This window comes from Eptatretus burgeri, chromosome 17, assembly GCF_056783735.1.
Source record: "Eptatretus burgeri isolate ZD-2024b chromosome 17, Ebu_testis_v1, whole genome shotgun sequence".
Lineage (NCBI taxonomy): Eukaryota > Metazoa > Chordata > Myxini > Myxiniformes > Myxinidae > Eptatretus > Eptatretus burgeri.
In genome coordinates, this window is record NC_140977.1 from 10,852,077 (window position 1) to 10,874,904 (window position 22,828).

A 22,828-nucleotide genomic window follows, 5' to 3' on the forward strand; every position below is an offset into this window, starting at 1 on the left:
TTTTTCTTCTGTGTACCATTTTATCCCTAGATGACCCTCAAAAATTTTCATACTGATCGGATGTGGTGTTCTACAATCTACATATGCAATTATGACATCATAATGAGGACACCTGTGACGTCATTAAAATCACATTCATTCCCCATGAGTATGTGCCATGTGCCAAGTTTCAATTTTATTCCTTGATGCGGTTTCAGAGATAGAGGTCCAAAGTTTTTTGGTTTTTCCAATATGGCTGCCACACATGACCTATGACGTCATAATTATCATTAAAACATTCCACATTAGTGGTCGCACCAATGGCGAAAAATTTGTCTCAATCTGAGTGGACAAACGGTCGGACGGACAAACAAGCGTATTATTATTACTACATCACCAGCAATTCCAATGGTCGACCCTCTGAAGGCTCAAGATCCTTATTCGACACAAATTAAAATTCCGGTACCATTAACTTCAAGATCGAATGCAGTCTTGAAGACCATTCTCATGAGGGTTGGTCCAAGTAAGGATATTCAATGTGGTTTCCATTGCTTTGGTTTTGTGTGGTGTGGAATGTCTTTAAGCTGTGTGGTTAATGTGGTTACACTGCTGTAGAGTGGAGAATACCTAATCAACTCAGGAGGTCATGACGATCATTTTGGTGTGTGGGACATTCCACATCAGATCAATGATCACAATGATCACACGGTGTCCTTCCTGAAGAGTCGGCGAGCTACCCCCGGCATCCTGAACAAATTAGCAATTCCTGCCCAAATCAAACGTCAGGCCTGGCCAGCATGTTCGTGAAAGACTTGGACCACAAACTTTCCCAGTGTGATGACACAAGGAGGTAGTCATAATAGTAATGGTAATAGTAGTAGTAGTAGTAGTAGTAGTAACAGATAATTATTTCCAAAAGTTTCAGGACAGTAAGGAAAGATGCGCAAAGATATCAATTCACAACCGGTTTATTCAGCATTTAAATCGGCTGTCTCACTCACTGGTACCATTTACCAAACGTTGGGAGATAAAATGCCAAATGTACACCATTGCTCACTGAGGGCTAATACAGGGCCAGTGGTGGTGGACTATGTCCCACAGTAGCTGTACCACAACATTCCATGGAGACCGAGCTATAAACAACCACGAGACACTCACCGCCGTCCTCAAACCAATTGCATTGTGTCGATAGATGGAAACAGACAGGACGATTGCCTCAAAATGCTTGGTGTTGGCTTAATGGTTAAGGTGGTGGGCTTGGAATCGTAGGATCCCGAGTTCAAATCCTGCTCTGCTGTTAAATGAATACCTGGTGGGGTTGACTCAGCCTGTCATCCTTCCGAGGTCGGCAAAACGAGTGCCAGCTTGCTGGGATGATTGAGCTGTTCGAGTATCCTGTGTCGGAGTGGCGACCCGTCCAGGATTGTGCCCACTAGCCCAAGAGGCTGATCAGGCAGCACCGACGCTCTGCGCAGAGTATGGTTAGGATTGAGTTGGATTTGCATTGCCTCAAAAGCCCTCACCATAGCATTGCTTGAAAGCGCGTACAGTCGTCCAAATGTCACTGTGAGCCAAGTTTACAACTGGCAGGTGCTGCTTAGCGTATGGGGCTGGAAAACACATACACACGACTTGGAAGGGTTCATTTCACATTTGATTGTCCTGTTCCAAAACTTTCATCGGAGGATTCGCATTGCAACACCATCTCGAGTGTGTGGCTTCAGGATCGTGGAAGGTGGAAGAGGAGCAAGGTAATGTAGGTGTGGCATCGTCGGTGAGACTGAGGGTTCAGGCGAGAAGGCAAGTCGGGGCAGGCTTTGGTGTGGTTCTTACTTAACCATTCAGGGTGGCCTTCTGTAGCATCTTCTACCTGTTTGACTGCTTCGCTTCTTATGAGCATTTAATGGAAAATAGAAAACAATTAAGCTAAACCAAGAAAAGCCTCTGCTTCGCACGGTGACTATGGCTCTCGGACTCCATCGAACCTTCAAATCGAACCAAGTGTGTCTTCCGACACACCGAGTCAACTGCCGACAACGAAGAATCCGCATCGGTCTTCTCAAGACATCTGTAGCCGAGTGCTCGACTCGTCGCTTTCGCAACCGGTGTCGTACGTGCAGACCAGCGAGTTTGGGTCCAAGTGCTCATGCCTCAATTCCAGAGGAATGGGAAATCTTGCAATTGAATGTGACATCAACGGAGAATGTAAGCAGGGGCTCATACGGCTTGTGGCTTGAGCATTTGAAAGCAGGCGACACAAGGGAAGGTGGCAGGGGTAAAATATCATGACAAACAGCGGGTCGTTTGTGGGGGAAGTTCGTTGTGACAATTACCTAATGTTTCTTGGATCTCGACAAATTAGTCACCCCAAAATTCTTCTTCATTGAATTGACAATTCATGAATACGACATCAGTTTGCTTCTCAGAAATGTTATCATACCTGCGGCGAGTTTCAAAGTGGCTGAGGTGACTCGAGTTAAAGGATGATTTTAAAAAAAAAAATTGGGGGGGGGAGGAGGAAACATGGAGAGAATGTCTCGATGCATCGCAGACATACCTCCTCACCAGCCACTTGAACAGCAGCAGCAATTCCTTATGCTGCAGATTCCTTGACAGAAGGTAGCTGAGCTGCACTTGGTAAATGAGTCATTTAAATCAGTAAATACCAGTATCGAAAAAGGTGGTGGGGGGACATCAAGTGTGCAAAACGGCATCAATTTGCCCCCAACCTCCCACCTTTCACCTTAGAGTACATCTCAACTTCCCTTCAGTCTCTCTTCTAGATACAACTGGTATTTACTTAAACCTCCTTCTCTCCTTCTCTCCCTCTTTGCCAGCTTTCCCCAATCTCCTTTCCTCCAGTATCCTGCCCTGCTGCTCTCACTTATCCTCCTTCTGCTTTCTTCAGCCTGTCCTTCACCTTCGTCATGTGCTCGCAAGAAAGCCAACATCACTTCCACACACAAGAAAGGTGAAAAACGGATTGTCTCAACTGTAGGCCAGGAAGCTTGCTTCCAATAATAGGTGAAGTCATGGAATCCATCATCACAGCTGACATTAAGACTTTCCTTTGCGGTCCTAGTTGAGGCTTGCATACCCCGAGGTGGCGTCTTCGGATGAGTAAAGTGTGCTGGGTGTTGAGTATCCTCTCGAGGTGGTACGGAGGCATCAAGTGACCGCTGCACTCGGCAGATGGTGAGATCTAACGATGCCCGCATAGTCCCAGACGAAGACAACTCGGATAAGCCATCACTAGATTGTGCACCAAAAATGAAATTGAAGAATCCACACCCGGTGTGATCATTTCATATCTGTGTACACAACATCTCGTGCAATGGAGAACGTGTTCAAAATCTGATGAAGAACAACCGGCGATGAGTAACCAAATCGATGCTGGTGATGGACCGCGCGTTGTACGGTTGGTCAGACCATCTTCACACAGGGTTATCAACACAAAAATGAGGATGCTTTCAAAGTCAGGAATTGACACGTCCCACCCTTTAATTCCACTAATCCCAGCCCCCACACTTAACCTTCCCCAAGGCTTTTCTCTCAAATGAGAGAATACAATACAGTGAGTAGTGAGTATCAACAAGGACCACATCCCAAAAGGGATGGTGAGCCACAGCCATGTTGACCTGCAGTCGTCTACATCATCACCAGTCTTGGATAGTGCTGTTTCACACCTAAAATCACGTGACAAACACTTTCTTTACATCAGAAAGGTTAAAAACAAACAAAGTTTACATGTCCTTAAAGTTAAAATCTGAAAGACAAAGCTATCTCACAAACAATACCTGAGTAAAGAAAAGTGCAGGAACACTACCCCCCTCCTCATACCCCAATCCCCCAGTGGGGTCCTTTGGACTCTATATCCATAGAAACACAGAATGGTCTGAAATTGTCATCACCACTCGTCTTGGATAGTGCTGTTTCAAATCAGCTCAAGTGGCATAAAACAAACAATTTGCAAAGGGGTTGAATACGTATGGGACTGAGAATCATCTGGTTTTTCTCTGTTAATCAAACTCGTTCACATTATATGTGAATTTTTTTTTTTAGCTTTTTGAGTAGTTTGTAGTAGTTTGAGAAGATATATTAAGTTTCATATATTAAGTTTCATATATTAAGGTTGATTTGAAGGCATCATGAAACAGGCTCAGGTGGCATCAAAATGTGAAAACTTTGGTGGAAGGGGGTGAATACTTTTGCAGGCAAATGTATCCCCAACATTTAAACAATGCTGAAAAAAAAAAACCAACTATTTAATATGTAAACTCGATGGGCACTCGGTGGAGCGCATACCTCCGCCACGTAATGCCTGATCTACGACAACATATCGCGCCAAATACATTTTTGAAATACCATGCCATACAGTACTATATCGTTTATAGCCCTATATGGTGAAGAATCACTTTTAAAATTAAATAACTCTCGAATCCAGATCCGGATTGGGATCTTCACCAAAATCGAATCAATTCTTCCTTGTCACACACCCAATGTGTCCATCAAGTTTCGTCCGAATCCGTCCACAACTTTTTGAGATATCGTGTTATATATCATTTTTTTTATGCCTGGTGTTGGCTGGATGGTTGGAGTGGCGGGCTTGGGATCTTTGGATCCTGAGTTCAAATCCTGCTCAGCTGTTAAATTAATACCAGGTGGGGTTGACTCTGCCCGTCATCCTTCCGAGTTCGGCAAGATGAGTGCCGGCTTGCTGGTATCCTGTGTCGGAGTGGCGACACGTCCAGGATTGTGTCCAACAGCCAAGGAGACTGCTTTGGCAGCAGCAACGCTCTGCACAGAGTATGGTCCCGAAGGATGGATGGATGGATATCATTTTGGGCCTTATCTCTAAATTGTGAAGAATCACTTAAATTCTAGTCGCTAGATCCGGATCTTCACCAAAGTCGAATCAATTTGTCCTTGTCAAACACCCAACCTGTCCACCAAGTTTTGTCCAAATCCATCAATAACTTTTTGAGCCATCCTGCTCACAGACAGACAGGGAGGAGCTGAAAACACAACCTCCGTCCACCTTCGGTGGAGGAGATAACGAGAGTTCATGGAACACGACGCCCCGTGCAGTGGTCGAGTGGAAACAGGAGGGCGTTGCGGTTTCCCGGGGGTTACATCGATCTATAATTCCAGCAATCTGTGTGTGTATGTGTGTGTGTATGTGTGTGTGTATGTGTGTGTGTATGTGTGTGTGTATGTGTGTGTCTGTGTGTGTGTCTGTCTGTGTGTGTGTGTCTCTGTGTGTGTGTGTCTCTGTGTGTGTGTGTCTGTGTGTGTCTGTGTGTATGTGTGTGTCTGTGTGTATGTGTGTGTGTCTGTGTGTGTGTGTGTGTCTGTGTGTGTGTGTGTGTGTCTGTGTGTGTATGTGTGTGTGTGTGTCTGTGTGTGTGTCTGTGTGTGTGTCTGTGTGTGTGTCTGTGTGTGTGTCTGTGTGTGTGTCTCTGTGTGTGTGTGTGTGTCTGTATGTGTGTGTCTGTGTGTATGTGTGTGTCTTTGTGAGTGTGTCTGTGTGTATGTGTGTCTGTTTGTGTGTCTCTGTGTCTGTGTATGTATGTATGTGTGTCTGTGTCTGTGTGTGTGTGTGTGTGTCTGTGTGTGTGTCTGTGTGTGTGTGTCTGTGTGTGTGTCTGTGTCTGTGTGTGTGTGTGTCTGTGTGTGTGTGTGTCTGAGTGTGTATCTGTGTGTATGTGTGTGTCTGTCTGAGTGTCTCTGTGTGTGTCTCTGTTTGTGTCTCTGTTTGTGTCTCTGTGTGTGTCTCTGTGTGTGTCTCTGTGTGTGTCTCTGTGTGTGTGTGTGTGTCTGTGTGTGTGTCTCTGTCTCTGTGTCTCTGTGTGTGTCTGTGTGTGTGTGTGTCTCTGTGTGTATGTGTGTGTCTGTGTGTGTGTCTCTGTGTGTTTGTGTGTGTGTCTGTGTGTGTGTGCGTGTCTGTGTGTGTGTGGGTCTCTGTGTGTGTGTGTGTGGGTCTCTGTGTGTGTGTGTCTCTGTGTGTGTGTCTCTGTGTGTGTCTCTGTGTGTGTAGCTGTGTGTGTGTAGCTGTGTGTGTCACTATGTGTGTGTCTGAGTCTGTGTGTGAGTGTGTCTGTGTGTGTGTGTGTGTCTGAGTGTGTGTGTGTGTGTGTGGGTGTGTGTGTGTGTGTCTGTGTGTCTGTGTGTGTGTCTGAGTGTGTGTATCTGTGTGTGTGTATGTGTGTGTCTGTGTGTGTGTCTCTGTGTGTTTGTGTGTGTGTGTGTGTGTGTGTGTGTCTGTGTGTGTGTGTGTTTGTGTCTCTGTGTGTGTTTGTGTGTGTGTCTCTGTGTGTGTGTGTCTCTGTGTGTGTGTGTCTCTGTGTGTGTGTGTCTGTGTGTGTGTCTGAGTGTGTGTATCTGTGTGTGTATGTGTGTGTCTGTGTGTGTGTCTCTGTGTGTGTGTCTGTGTGTGTGTGTGTGTGTGTGTGTGTGTGTCTGTGTGTGTGTGTCTGTGACCGCTGTTTCCCGACAACCGCTGGTCCGATGTGAAAAGGATGTGCCTTTTCAAGGTTTGATATTAATCGGATAAGTGCTTCCCAAGGTATGGCCATCTATTTACCAACCAATGACAGGACACGTTGCTGCGGCCATTCATTTCCCAACCAATGAGATGACACGTTGCTGCGTAGGTGTGGCTGTGCGTGTCTGTGCGCGGCCGGCCGACGACGACTTCACGGGCCGTGCCGATTACATGGCAGCGGATGTCATGGCAAAGATTTTAATTTGGAGTTTAATTAACTCTGTGTGTGTGGAACTGTGGTTGTCGCGAGAACGTGAGAGCGAAGGAACGGCCTGTGTGGTTGTTTGAAAGTTTTTTTTTTGGGGGGGGGGGGGTTGCACGCACGTACAGATACGCGAGAGCGAAGGAACAACCTGTGTGGTTGTTTCTGGCACGATGTTTGAAAGTTTTTATTTTTATTTTTTTGGGGGGTTTGCACGTACGGCCACGCACGCACGTACAGCCACGCACGCACGTACAGCCACGCACGCACATACGGGCACGCAAGAGCGAAGGAACGGCCTGTGTGGTTGTTTCTGGCATGAGGTTTGAAAGTTTTTTTGGGGGGGGGGAGTGGGGGAGTTTGCACGTACGTCCACGCACGTACTGGCACACGGGAGCGAAGGAACGGCCTGTGTGGTTGTCGTTCCTGGCTCGCGGTTTGAATTTTTTTTATTGTTTGTTTTTCTCGCTCACCTGTTCGAAGAACAGAGAGCTATAGCGATACCCCCGGCGTGAGCGTGAAAATGTTAAAGTTTTTGGTGCAAGTTATTTCCTTTCTTATGTTTTTATCTACCACACTATTTTTTACTGATTACAATATACAAATACATATATTGTTTTAAAATTATTTGGATCAGACTTCACTGCAATGCTTTATAAAAAAATATTATTAGACTAGTCTTTTAAAAATGATAAATGTATAAACAGGCGAGCATTGGGTGGCTTTGACACCAACTCTCTGGGTTCTTTGCACGCATGGTCACGTGAGAACGAAGGAACGGCCTGTGTGGTTGTTTCTGACACGTGGTTTGAAAGATTTTTTTTTGTGTTTGCACCTACGGGCACGCACCTACACTCCTTCAGGCATGCACTAGTCTATCTATAATTCCAGCAGTGTGTGTGTGTATGTGTGTGTGTGTGTGTGTGACCGCTGTTTCTCGACAACCACTGGTCCGATCTAATTGAAACTTGCCAGGTATATTGCTGCGGACCTGAGGATGTCCCTTTTCAAGGTTTGATATTAATTGGACAAGTGCTTCCCAAGTTATGGCCATTTATTTACCAACCAATGACAGGACACGTTGCTGCATAGGCGTGGCTGATGCGCCATTTAGTTACCAATCACAGGACACGTTGCTGCATAGGCGTGGCCATTGGGGAAGAGATCCTCAGCCACATTCCCCATTACGGGTTACAACGTATGGACTTCCGGATAGTGATGACACTGTATTCTAATAATTTCTCGATTTCTTATGCGCATTTATAGATAAACACAATGCCCCAATCCAGTCATCATTTGCGAGAGCGAAGGAACGGCCTGTGTGGTTGTTTGAAAGGTGTTTTTGTTGGGGTTTTTTTTTTGGGGGGGGGGGGTTTTGCATGTACGTTTTTTTTTTACTTTTCTTTTTATCTTGCCAAAACGAAGTTTTTGCAAGATATGTTAGTCAGCTTGTATGTTTTTTTTTTGTTTGTTTGTTTGTCTGTAATCACATATAAACAATTCTGCAGAGCACAGTTATCATTGGAAATTTTTGTAACTTCGCATATCAGAGGCCTATAGAGGTCACTTTCAGCACACAAAATTTTGAAGGTCAAAGTAAAAGGTCAAGGTCACTTTGTCGCAAATCAGGGGAGTCGACGAAACCCTTATTTTTTGAGTAATTTTGATCGAATCATCTTCGAACTTCATGGGAATATAGTTCATGGTCTGGCGCTCAGCTGATTAATTTTTGGTGGCGATTGGCCTTGACCTTCATGGTTAGCGCCCAAGGTCAAATTTTCAAGTTTTAGGAACCATATCGTGTAGTACCTCAAATTGAACACCTCGATGAGTGCTTTCTAGATATGTCAAGCTTGAGACATTATGACGTCATTTGGTGACGTTATGAGGCAAAAGCATATTTTTCATGGTTACTCAGTAGAACGATTCTCATCGGAATCTCTCGTAGGCAGATATTCCTCAAGGAGTCGCTCCTGGTGGATAGCAGCTCTGTTCACCTCAGTGTGACCTTAAAGAAGTCACACGTGGTCACCTTTTGGCAAGATACGGGTCACCTCGCGGGTGACATTGCTTTATTTTTATTTTCTCTTCTCTTCTCTTTGTGTTTTTCCTTGCGATGACATTGCGACAAGGCAAAATACGTTGGCGCTAATTGAATAATTGGCCATTAAAACTACATTGCGAATAATCGTAATTGCGATATGCGAACTTCCGGACACTGAGGACTTAACTTCTGGACGCGCCGTTTCCTCAGCAATGTTGTTTATGAAGAGGTGCGAACGAGATAAAGGTGTTTACATGTATACTATTTTTTATTATTATTTATTTATTGAAGAAAAATTGTTCTGAAAATAATTATTTATCAAAAAAAGTGCACAACTTTTTTTTGTTTCCAAGTGTCAAAACGCTGTGACCTTTGGAAGTGTTAAGGAATTAAGCTCTACTCGACATGCTTGCCAACGAAATACATCTCAATTTGGTGGTATGCTTTGCAAGCTATTTTTTTTTTAAACCAAAACAATTCGAACATGGAATACCTAATGACACTGTACTTTCAGGTCTCCTACAAATCCTACCCTGTCGCCTCACCATGGCGTAGGAGTGGCAATGGTCAATGGCAGTGAATGTCATGGCGAGCAAAGACAGGGAGGTAAACTTGATTTTAATTTGGATTTTAATTAACTCTCTGTGTGTAAGTATCACAGCAGTTGTTACTTCAATGCAAGCGATAATTCGTGGAATGGATGTGAACATTCCGTACGGGCACGCACTACTTCCGGATAGCGATGACTTACTGTATTCTAATAATTTCTCGATTTCTCATGCACATTTATAGATAAACACAATGCCCCAATCCAGTCGTCATTTATGAGAGCAAAGGAACGGCCTATGTGGTTGTTTGAAAGTTGCTTTTTTTGCATGTACGGCCACGCACGTATGGGCACGCGAGAGCGAATGAACGGCCTGTGTGGACGTTGTTTCTGGCACGCGGTTTGAAGGTTTTTTTTTTTGCATGTACGGCCACACACGTACGGCCACGCACGTACGGGCATGCACTAGTAATAATAATGATGATAAACTTGATCCAACAATGGAATGGCGATGTTGACGATGGCGACTATAAAGACGAATTGATGGAGATGATGGTGATAATGATGATGTTGGAGGGTCTGAGGGGATTATTGTGTTGACGGACCATGTTAATTAGGTGAATAAATGTGGAAAATAGTTCACCAACCAACGATTATTCGAGCACATTGAACGTAATCCGCAAACCTTGCCTCAATAAATTAATTGCAATCGATCGAATCCTCGAAGGGGAACCAATGAACACCAAGGACCTCCTTTACTTGAATTTTAATAAAATAGTAATTTTAAAGATAGTTTCAAAATAAACATCCAGAAGTTTACCGCTACTGAAGCAATCTTATACGCTGTAATAATATGACGTTGAGTCACAATTTATGAGATGAAGGTTTTATTGATCATTTTGTCGCCATTATGGTGGTCTCTTCTTCACCCCAATACACGTGCCACACCATCTAATGCTAAATATAGATATATTGCATGGTTCTTGGAAGTATTATGAAGGAAATTTGTGTTCTACAGTCTTCAAGCCTGGGGGGGGGGACAGTGACTGGGGATGGTAAGTCAGAGGCAGAGGTGCGGAGGAGGATTCAGGTGGGTGCCAATAGGTGGAGGGAGCAATGGCAGAAAGGAAGATGTCAAGGGAAGGTTCCGATGTCATGTGTAACGCTAGCTACCTTTACGGTCTGGAAACTGTGGCATTGACAGAGAGACAACAAGAGGATGCAGGTTTGTGAGAACAACTGGGTCAGGAGGATTGTGGGTGTGAAGATGGTGGATAGAATGAGAATGGATGAACTGAGGGAGGTGATTGGAGCGGATCAGTTGAGGGAGCAAGGTATGAGGGAAAGAGATAGACCGCGGTTGAGATGGGAGGCTTGTGTGAGGAGGGATATCCGCAAGGCAGGGGTGATTGGAGAGTGGAGAGAGTTGGCTGAGCATAGAGGGAAGTCGAGGAGTATCGTGGTCAAGGCAGGCCGGAAGCTTCGTGACATTGGACCTCACCCCTTTATTAAGGGAGGAAGAAGTGGAAGAGGAGGAAGTTTAAGAGGTTTCAAAGCGTATAAATTTTAAGACTCCGGGTTTTACCACCATTTCCCCCAGTGTCTATTACATCACCCAATCTAACGCTACATTAGTACTTTGTGCCTGTTGTTTGTGTCCTTTATAACATCCTTAAAAACCAGTAAGTTTCGTGTTTGGAATGATTTTCAATTTTGTTTGAGTGCCAGGTTGGCAGACAGAGTAAAAAGTTTGTCTCACTCTTTGCGCATGTGCGATCTGGACGAATTATGAGCCAAAATATGGTAAAATGAAAGATTTGTCTTCTGAATCGTGTTCTAAATATAACATTTAATTCCAATAAGTTTTTCTCCGGTTGTAAATTGACCATCATAAACTGATAAGACAGATGGATCGACGAACATGAGCCAATTGCTTAACCTCACTTTTTGCATCACATGCTTGGGGTAACAACAGCGTTCCAATGGGTGATGCAGCACATCAATGTGTGTGCCGTCCCTCGGATGGGCATTGAACCGGGCATCTCATCTGCCGGCATTAGTTGGTGTACGTTAAAGACCCCACGGTGTCCTTTGTGAAGAGTAGGCGAGCTATCGCCATGAACAAATTCCAAATTACTGTTCTAACGTACAGGGGGAACTGCATCAGTGGTACAGCTGCACTCCAAGCAATGGTGAAACCAGCAGCAACTGGCTGCATACAAAATTAATGAGAGAACCAATGACTGGGTCCATGTATTGTCGTTCTGCCCCGACAAACTGGGCTTCTGTCATTATTCCGAACCAGAGAAACACACAAAAGGCACATTCTAGATTTCTTCATTAATGAGCAAGAAGCGTCTCGGTTGGTTTGATGCTGCTAAGTACCAGCAAGAGTCTTACAGCCATGTTTGAACCTACCAGGATGAAGAGTCCCAACAGTACTGCCTCAATCGGTCATCAGATTTCATTCATTGTTACCTGGGTTCCAGGAATGGGGACCCAAAACAACAATGGTGGAATGCCACCAGGCCACCAGAAAGGGTGATTAGACACCATCAGCAATTATAATACCACCAATTTGAAAAGAGGGCAATGGAGACCACTGCTACCAATTTGAATAGAGAGTGACTGAGACCACTGCTACCGATTTGAATAGAGAGTGACAGAGACCAATGCTACCAATTTGAATCGAGAGTGACAGAGACCACTGCTACCAATTTGAATGGAGAGTGACGGAGGGCACTCTTACAAATTTTAACAGAGACTGATGGAGGGCACTCTTACCAATTTGAATAGAGAGTGACGGAGAGCACTCTTACCAATTTGAATAGATAGTGACGGAGACCACCCTTACCAATTTGAACAGAGTGCAACGGGGAGCACTCTTACCAATTTGAAGAAAGAGGGACGGAGATCACCCTTACCAATTTGAAGAAAGAGGGACGGAGATCACTCTTACCAATTTGAAGAAAGAGGGACGGAGATCACTCTTACCAATTTGAAGAAAGAGGGACGGAGATCACTCTTACCAATTTGAAGAAAGAGGGACGGAGACCACTCTTACCAATTTGAAGAAAGAGGGATGGAGACCACTCTTACCAATTTGAATGGAGAGCGACGGCGACGTTCGTGAACAAATTAGAAATTCTTGCCCAAATCACCTGCAGTCGAATGTCAGGCCTGAAGAGCCGATTGGTGAAACACTTTGGCGAGAAACCATCCTTGGCCAACCCCATAAGGAGGTGGGAATACTTAGGGTGGTTAAAGAAGCAATAGTGTAGTAGCAATAGTAGTTGTATGACATCTCAGTGTTGCTTGCTTTTTCAATGGAAATCAAACCCTGACTTCCTGCAGTGGTCACAACGGATGAGTCAAGAAAAAAAAAAAATGACCGTTTTTACAGCCATTTTTCCCTGCTGTTCAGGGGTTAGCTTTTCTTGAGGCAATGTTTTATGGCCGGATGCCCTTCCTGACGCCAACCCTGGTCGCCTCTTACGACACACAGGGATATGGTACACCTATTCTAACCGGGGCATACACCGGGACCAGTACACTGGTACTCATTTCGCCGACCTCGGAAGGATGGCAGGCTGAGTCAACCCCCTGATGTTAATTCAGCAGCCAACGGGGCTTGAACTCAGGACCCTGGGATCCCAAGCCGTCACCCTAACCACTAAGCCAACACCAGGCTTGGACGAGTCAAGATGGCGAAAAAAAAAACAGATTCAACATATAATTTCCAATTTTGCAGATAATAAACGAACGGTGCTAAGGCGAAGCATCGCTTCCAGTGTCACGCCATCATACCCATCCTCCTTCCTATTTCACCATAATTTAGTGTGGAGTCCAAAGATGTCACCATGTTTCTGGAAGAAGAAAGAAGGAAGAAGGAGAAGAATTGATCGAAGGGGCTGCTATAACATAATGGGAGTAAAGAATATAGTCATGTGTGCCAAACTCTCAACTACTTCACACAACTGAGCAACCTTTTGCCTGTGGCTAATTTGAGTGCGAATGTTTTTGTGTGGAGTGCAGGCAGCTGTCATCATCCGTATGATGAATCAGAAAGGCAATGGAACAAACAGTGCATTTCCCCTCGTACACAGCACTGAACTACATTAGAGTATTGGCACCGTACTGGTACCGTCATCCAATTTCCCTTTTTTTTTTTAATCAAATCAATGATAAATGATTCGAGTGTGAAAGGAGTGTGCTCGCCGCTGAAATGATGTGCACTGCAAAAGTAACTTTTCGCAATTTGCTCTAAAGTTGTGGTTCGTCATTAAAGTTCCGGCTCATCTGAGCATGAAAGGGTGAACCTTCGCGTTGCCCCTGTGCTGAAGTTTGCGACTAGCATTACGTTAAAGTTGGGGTGTGAGATTAGGGTTAGGGTCACGGTTGGCGCATGTTACCAGGGTCGTCGACAGTCCCACATGGCTCTCTCTCACTCCTTGCTTTCCGATAAAGGCCAGACAGGTACTCGAAGCGCAATCTAATATTGTTTCATGCGTGAAGTGCTCTGAAGATTTCGTACGAGATCTTCACAATAGTCCCAGACACAGTGTACACTTATATATATTTTCATAATAACTAGTAAGAAGTTATTGAAAGTATATTGATGACTTCCGTCATCTGTTTGTTTGTGTGTGTGTTTGTTTGTTTGTTTGTAGGCACGATAACTCGAGAACGGACGAAGCTACCAATGTCGAATTACACCACGTGATTCAGGAGGGTGAGGGCTAGTGCTGATTAGATTTTGGTCAAAATCGGTCAAAGGTCAAGGTCACGGTGAGGTCAAACATTCGATTTTTGATGGTTTGGTACAGAATCATCGTAGAAACTTCTGGTTTGCGTCGCCACCTTCTCTAGAGACAGATTTTATTACACAAGGTCAGAGGTCAAGTTGACGATTTCGTAAGTACCAGTCTATGACTGCTTGTTTGTTTGTTTCTGAGGATATTTTGAACGAGCCACCTATCAAAAGGGTCACTTGACAAGTTTTCACGTTTGTTTTACCAAAGATGGTTCCAATACGTATATCAGTTTGAAGTTTTGCTCTTTGACCAATTACATGATACATTTTCAGATGCTGCCTGTAATCTTTTAATGACAAGTCAAATTTTAAAATACAAGTCATGGTGATTATAGTCAATGCTTTTGTTGTTGTCGTTAAAATGATTACAGTATTATCGATACCAATAAATGTCAGAGGGTGTCATTGTGAGTCGGTCTCTCCTCCGTAACTCAAAAATCATGAAACCGAGCAGCCTGAAACTTTGCATGCATGTTAAGGGAACTCCAAGTGAGTGCATGAGTGAAAATTTGGTGTTTGGGTTAATTAAAACACCCCTTTTGAAGGTAATTAATGATATCCTTTATCAGGTGCATCCTCGGCCACCTCGCTCTCGATTGGGTCTGAAGTCACCATTTTGTTTGGCCTGCTCAACAATGCCATCAGTTAAAACAGGCCACAATGGTTTATGAACGATATAGCGTTCAAAATGTTTTTGTTTCACTTTCCTCACTCATATCATCGAATGCCTGTGCATCATAGCTACAAATCATTGTATACATTGCTTTTGTAAGTACTTTAGTTTTCAAATTAGGAGCTTGGAGCGATTTCATGCATTATATGATGCGATTTTTTTTTTTCCACAATTGACTCACACAGACTAATTAAAGTATTTAATAGAAATGTAATTTGAGCTTGGAGGATCGGATCACATGGACTAAATAAGTCAAAAATCTGGAGTGAAATCTGAAAATGTAAAGAAATTGGGAATTTTTTATATTTTTTTTTGCGGGTATGTGCCATTACCAATCAGCTTGCTATCGCTTGCCAAGCAAGCCGTTCCTTATCAACCATTTAATTGGAGTGATTGCTGAGTGCTTAAGCCACTTGGTGAACGCCCTACAGTCGATCGCAGTGCAGTTCGTGTCCTGATCAAGATGTACTGTCGGCCGTTGCTTTTCAAGGTAAAGGCACATTATGGGTAGATTTGGATCTGTAAAGGAACTCTCTGTGCGTGTGTGTGCATGCTCGGTTATGGGTGCCATGGTGGCAAAGTTTCATCCTGTATCTTATGATGATATAATGGGTGGTGGAGGTTTTAACTTTTAACCTCAGCAGCATACGAGCGATCACTTTTTCCTTTGTCCTCGTGACTGTTTCTAAAGAATGTTACTTTGTATGATTCGGGTGTACTTTAGAAAGGTTATATGGTTTCTCTTTGTCAGTTTCAAAGCCAAATATATTTGATAACGCCTGATTTCTGAGCCGTTTGCCGTATTGATACGTTTTCTAAATTATCGAGCCAAAATTTTTTTCCTACCTGCCACACTGAATGGCAGCTGTTTAGAAAGATTAGTGTTTATGCACACCGCGTTGAAATGTTTATAACGCAACGTTGTTTTTATAATTTGTTTATTGCAATTCCCCCAAAACAAGGGTGAAAGCTACTCAAGGTTTCTGGGTTGTATACAGTACGTACTGTAGTCGGTAATCACACTGACTCCAATCATCCGATTACCGAAAAATTGCCGATATTGGCCAAGCACTAACATAGTGTGTGTGTGTCTCCGGACGAGTCCAGGCAGTGTTTATGTCTTGGTGATGTTTGTCTCCGGATGTGTCTGGGCGGTGTTTGTCCGTAGACGTGTTCGGGTGTTGTTCATCTCTGGGTGGTGTTTGTCTCTGGATGTGTCCTGCGGTGTTTGTCCATAGACGTGTTCGGGTGTTGTTCATCTCCGGGTGGTGTTAGTCTCCGGATCTGTACTGGCGGTATTTATCTCCGGACATATCCGGGCAGTGTTTATGGTATGACCGGTAGAAAATGGATTTCAGACATTATGCTCCACCGCATGTCTGCCTTCCCTTCCCCCAGCCCTCCTCACTCATATATAAACATTATATATATATATATATATATATATATATATATATATATATATATATATATATATATATATATATATATATATATATATATATACTAGTGCGTGGACGTACGTGGGGAAAAAAAACTTTCAAACCGCATGCCAGAAACAGCAACCACACAGGCCGTTCCTTCGCTCTTGCGTGCCCGTACGTGCGTGGCCGTACGTACAAAAAAAAAACTTTCAAACCGCGTGCCAGAAACAACCACACAGGCCGTTCCTTCGCTCTCGCGTGCCCGTACATGCGTGGCCGTACGTACAAAAAAAAACTTTCAAACCGCGTGCCAAAAACAACCACACAGGCCGTTCCTTCGCTCTCGCGTGCCCGTACGTGCGTGGCCGTATGTGGGGAAAAAAAAACTTTCAAACTGCGTGCTAGAAACAACAACCACACAGGCCGTTCCTTCGCTCTCACATGTCCATATGTGTGTGCCCGTATGTGCAAAAATAGATAAAAAAATTAAGAATTGTGACATCATAGCACCGTGTCCTGTCATTGGTTTGGTAAATAAATGCCCATAACTTGGGAACGACTTGTCTATCTATAATTCCAGCAATCTCTGTGTGTGTGTCTGTGACCGCTGTTTCTCGACAACCACTGGTCCGATCTAATTGAAACTTGCCCGGTATATTGCTGGGGCCCTGTGGATGTGCCTTTTCAAGGTTTGATATTAATCGGACAAGTGGTTCCCAAGTTATGGCCATTTATTTATATCATTCCATTCATATCAAACCTTGAAAAGGCACATCCACAGGGCCCCAGCAAATATTCCTGGCAAGTTTCAATAAGATTGGACCAGTGGTTGTCGAGAAACAGCGGTCACTGACAGACAGACACACAGAGATTGCTGGAATTATATATAGTAGTGCGGGCTCGTATGTGCGTGCCCGTACGTGCGTGGTCGTACGTGGGGAAAAAAAACTTTCAAACCGCGTGCCAGAAACAACAACCACAGGCCGTTCCTTCGCTCGTGCATGCCCGTACGTGTGTGGCCGTACGTGCAAACCAAAACAAAAAAACAAAAAAAAAAATTTCAAACCGCGAGCCAGAAACAACAACAACCACACAGGCCGTCCTTTGCTCTCGCATGCCCGTACGTGCATGCCCGTACATGCGTGGCCGTACGTGCAAAAATACATAACTAAATAAATGAAAGAAGAAGAATTGTGAAGTCATTCGTGATGTTATAGCACCGTGTCCTGTCATTGGTTGGCAAATAAATGGCCATAACTTGGGAACCGCTTGTCCAATTAATATCAAACCTTGAAAAGGCACATCCTCAGGTCCCCAGCAATATACCGGGCAAGTTTCAATTAGATCGGAGCAGCGGTTGTCGAGAAACAGCGGTCACACACACACACACACACACACACACACACACACACACACACACACACACACACACACACACACACACACACACACACACACACACACACACACACACACACACACACACACACACACACACACACACACACATTGCTGGAATTATAGATAGATATACAGGGGGCTGCAAAAGTAGGTTTTCAGTAAGGATTATACCAGTATTACCAGTATCATAATAGTGGTGCAAGGATTCATTTAATACTAGAATTCATTTAATTTGAACATTTGAGGGATTAATATGAGCTGTCTACCTTCGGTTGAGCTGTCTACCTTCGGTTCAAATCCCAACTCGGCTATAAACTGTCATCGTGGTACTTTGCATGCATACGTCAAGGTATTACAATCATGTATAGGTCGCCACTGACACTGGATAATCGTGTGGAGTTTATTCAGGGTGTTGGTAAAAGCTCGTCTACTCTTCGAGGCCGCAGCCATAGGATCTTTAACATCTGTCAACTCGTATTAGCAGGCAGAACATCCGGCTTATCCCCCATCCGAGAGACGATGCGCACAATGACGATGCCTCAGACTGGCTGTGGAGCCTCAGCATGATAGATAGGATTTGAACCCAGGCAGGACAGCTCAAATGCCTATGGCCAATTCCCCCAATTAAAAATAAATAATAATCATAATAATCATAATAATCATAATAATCATAATAATAAAATAGAAAACCAAACACTGCGTCAGAATCATCAGAAGGAACCCGAATAAGTGAAGAGTAAAGATGGAATCAGGAGGAACCTGGATAGGATTCGGGTTTCAGCCGCTACTCCACTACCAGACACAAAGTGCGTTCGCTCCCTTTGTACTATCTTGTCGGACCCCCGAATAATGACCTGTGTAACGGATTTACTCTGTCAGACCCGCAAACAATTGAGTGACGTAACGGATAAAGGAGTCCGTGGACTGAATACCAAGTCGCTGGACTAACAAAGAAGCATTTTAAAAGTACAACTGAAGCCTGGTGTTGGCCGAGCGGTGAGGGTGGCTGACTTAGGATCCTAGGGTCGTGAGTTCGAGCCCCATTTTCCACTGAATTAATACCAGGTGGGGTTGACTCAGCCTGTCATCCTTCCGAGGTTGGCAAAATGAGTACCAGCTTACTGGTAATAGGGACAATGCATCAGCGGCATAGCCGCTTCCCTACCTTAACCAATGATGCAACCAACAGGCATAAGGCTGCACTCGAAAGAGAGAAAAAAGGGCAACTCAGCTCCCATCGAACTGCACCGGCTGGGCTCGATCACCGACAAACCACTGAAATGAGAGCACGCTGCCCCTCGGTTTGGAACGCAGACCCGGTCTCTCGGTCCGCACTTCAGTTGTTGAGCACATTTGTGGTTGTTGAAGATCTTGCTCTCTCTTTCTCAAAGCTGTTTGTGTTTATGGTATTTATGGTATGACTGAATCTGAGAGCACGCTGCCCCTCGGTTTGGAACGCAGACCCGGTCTCTCGGTCCGCACTTCAGTTGTTGAGCACATTTGTGGTTGTTGAAGATCTTGCTCTCTCTTTCTCAAAGCTGTTTGTGTTTATGGTATTTATGGTATGACTGAATCTGAGAGCACGCTGTCCCTCGGTTTGGAACGCAGACCCGGTCTCTCGGTCCGCACTTCAGTTGTTGAGCACATTTGTGGTTGTTGAAGATCTTGCTCTCTCTTTCTCAAAGCTGTTTGTGTTTATGGTATTTATGGTATGACTGAATCTGAGAGCACGCTGCTCCTCGGTTTGGAACGCAGACCCGGTCTCTCGGTCCGCACTTCAGTTGTTGAGCACATTTGTGGTTGTTGAAGATCTTGCTCTCTCTTTCTCAAAGCTGTTTGTGTTTATGGTATTTATGGTATGACTGAATCTGAGAGCACGCTGCCCCTCAGTTTGGAACGCAGACCCGGTCTCTCGGTCCGCACTTCAGTTGTTGAGCACATTTGTGGTTGTTGAAGATCTTGCTCTCTCTTTCTCAAAGCTGTTTGTGTTTATGGTATTTATGGTATGACTGAATCTGAGAGCACGCTGTCCCTCGGTTTGGAACGCAGACCCGGTCTCTCGGTCCGCACTTCAGTTGTTGAGCACATTTGTGGTTGTTGAAGATCTTGCTCTCTCTTTCTCAAAGCTGTTTGTGTTTATGGTATTTATGGTATGACTGAATCTGAGAGCACGCTGCCCCTCGGTTTGGAACGCAGACCCGGTCTCTCGGTCCGCATTTCAGTTGTTGAGCACATTTGTGGTTGTTGAAGATCTTGCTCTCTCTTTCTCAAAGCTGTTTGTGTTTATGGTATTTATGGTATGACTGAATCTGAGAGCACGCTGCCCCTCGGTTTGGAACGCAGACCCGGTCTCTCGGTCCGCACATCAGTTGTTGAGCACATTTGTGGTTGTTGAAGATCTTGCTCTCTCTTTCTCAAAGCTGTTTGTGTTTATGGTATTTATGGTATGACTGAATCTGAGAGCACGCTGTCCCTCGGTTTGGAACGCAGACCCGGTCTCTCGGTCCGCACTTCAGTTGTTGAGCACATTTGTGGTTGTTGAAGATCTTGCTCTCTCTTTCTCAAAGCTGTTTGTGTTTATGGTATTTATGGTATGACTGAATCTGAGAGCACGCTGCCCCTCGGTTTGGAACGCAGACCCGGTCTCTCGGTCCGCACTTCAGTTGTTGAGCACATTTGTGGTTGTTGAAGATCTTGCTCTCTCTTTCTCAAAGCTGTTTGTGTTTATGGTATTTATGGTATGACTGAATCTGAGAGCACGCTGCCCCTCGGTTTGGAACGCAGACCCGGTCTCTCGGTCCGCACTTCAGTTGTTGAGCACATTTGTGGTTGTTGAAGATCTTGCTCTCTCTTTCTCAAAGCTGTTTGTGTTTATGGTATTTATGGTATGACTGAATCTGAGAGCACGCTGCCCCTCGGTTTGGAACGCAGACCCGGTCTCTCGGTCCGCACTTCAGTTGTTGAGCACATTTGTGGTTGTTGAAGATCTTGCTCTCTCCTTCTCAAAGCATAAACAGTTGTGTGCCAGTGTCCTGGACAAAATACCTGCCCGTCACAGCACCTGGTGCCAGGAGAATATGGCACAGACAGGTATGATGTACAAAGTGGTCTACCTGTATCCCAGTTACCTGGTGTAAAGGTTTGAAAGCGTCGTATAAGGACGAGTCATGGGAGCTTCGTTAACTGAAGTTTCCTCGGTAACCCATGGACTTATTAATCACCCCTCAAGTATGAAAATAAGACAAAAATGGGGGTTAAACCCCACACTTTATTCAGGAAATTCGATAATATTTAATTAACGGATTATCTATCTATTACGTACGCACAATAGTTGGGGTGAGAGAAGAGGTGGTGTTCACCTTGGACTGGTGTACATGACTGGTCAAGAGTGGTTGGAGGGAGGGGGGGGTAAGTAGAGGTAGGGGTTCCCTCATCTATCATGTTTGCGTACGTAATAAATACAGACCCGAATACAAACTGAAGGAATGTCGGTGTGGACCATTTGGGTTAGGGGATTACTAAATGACCGGCGGGTCATTGGGTTGAGGTAAAAGGTCATTTAACTCGTTCGGTATTCGTACATTTTTACAATCATTGTGGAGTCGCTCAGGTGAGGTAGTCACAGGTGAGTGATACGAACTCGGATAATGCCCGCAGGATGAATGAATAATTTGAGCACCTGACGTAATGTTATCAGGCGACAAAAATAGCGCGAATAAAGCAGCAACAACCACCACCACAACCACCACAACCACCACAACAACCACAACAACCACAACAACCACCACAACCAAAGCAAACTCGGATTCGTGAACTTTCCAACCGCGAGCTCGGACAACAAGTTCGGGAGAGAAAAACCAACGCTGCGACCGAACGACGACGTCGCACGAAGCACGAGGACCCACGGCAGGTTCAAACAGAGACTTACGATCGGCGAGTCGAAGGTGAGACTTTCCAAGCGATCTCGAGCTAACTTCAAAGGTTGATAAGTTAACTCGTGTTGTTGCATTTGGAAAAGGGTTAACCGAGCTCTGCTTCCCTTCGGCTGCAAACAGCGTCCGGGGAAGGAAGGTGAATCGGGAGTGTTCGGGGAGAGGCTTCGGGAAGCGGATTCGAAATTCTAATTTACACTCAACGCCGTCATCGTGATTCACATGACGTCACCAGCATCTCGCGCACCCTCATGTTCCCCTCCCCACTCGCGCATCTCATGTTCCACCTCCCCACTCGCGCATCCTCATGTTCCACCTCCCCACTCACGCATCCTCATGTTCCACCTCCCCACTCGCGCATCCTCATGTTCCACCTCCCCACTCGCGCATCCTCATGCTCCACCTCCCCACTCGCGCATCCTCATGCTCCACCTCCCCACTCGCGCATCCTCATGCTCCACCTCCCCACTCGCGCATCCTCATGCTCCACCTCCCCACTCGCGCATCCTCATGCTCCACCTCCCCACTCGCGCATCCTCATGTTCCACCTCCCCACTCACGCATCCTCATGTTCCACCTCCCCACTCGCGCATCCTCATGTTCCACCTCCCCACTCGCGCATCCTCATGTTCCCCTCCCCACTCACGCATCCTCATGTTCCACCTCCCCACTCGCGCATCCTCATGTTCCACCTCCCCACTCGCGCATCCTCACGTTCCCCCTCCCCACTCGCGCATCCTCCTGCTCCACCTCCCCACTCGCGCATCCTCATGCTCCACCTCCCCACTCGCGCATCCTCATGTTCCTCCTCCCCACTCGCGCATCCTCATGCTCCACCTCCCCACTCGCGCATCCTCATGCTCCACCTCCCCACTCGCGCATCCTCATGCTCCGCCTCTGCCACTCGGCTCACACATGCACCATACGCTCCGCCCACTCGTCCCTCGTCCGTCCCTCGTACGTGATGACGTCATTATAAAAAAGAAAACTACCTCTGGAGCAATACTTGTTTAACCCAAAAACGAAAGCTCACCTGTTCGATGCCAACTCGAACCTACACCTTCCGAGCTAAGAAGCTCCAGGCGCTCCGGCTATTCCACATCGCCCGTGTGAACAACGATCCGACAAATTCATCCTGGATTACTCCAGGTAGGTTTTTTATTATTATTATTATTTTTTTTTTTTACAAACACCCGAGGCAATGCATGAACGATGAATCCAAACAAGACGAACACACATGGATAAGGAAAATATAATGTTTATTCCGTG

At 45.2% G+C, this 22,828-nt stretch overlaps 1 protein-coding gene across 2 annotated transcripts in view; it reads right to left on the reverse strand.

Moving 5' to 3' along the window:
* The window catches only part of LOC147009300 (uncharacterized), a 38,228-nt gene extending 16,470 nt beyond the window's left edge, over nt 1–21,758 (reverse strand). The window contains exon 1 of one of the 2 annotated variants that reach the window (XM_085861920.1): nt 21,556–21,758. Coding sequence is in view for 1 of the 2 variants with exons in the window: in XM_085861919.1 (XP_085718045.1) it covers nt 1,503–1,602 (100 nt within the window). In the remaining variant the exon portion in view is untranslated. Of the gene's footprint in view, nt 1–1,502; nt 1,767–21,555 lie in introns of those variants that run through there. The other variant, XM_085861919.1, reaches the window with a different exon arrangement.
* Between the last annotated feature and the right edge of the window lie 1,070 nt (nt 21,759–22,828).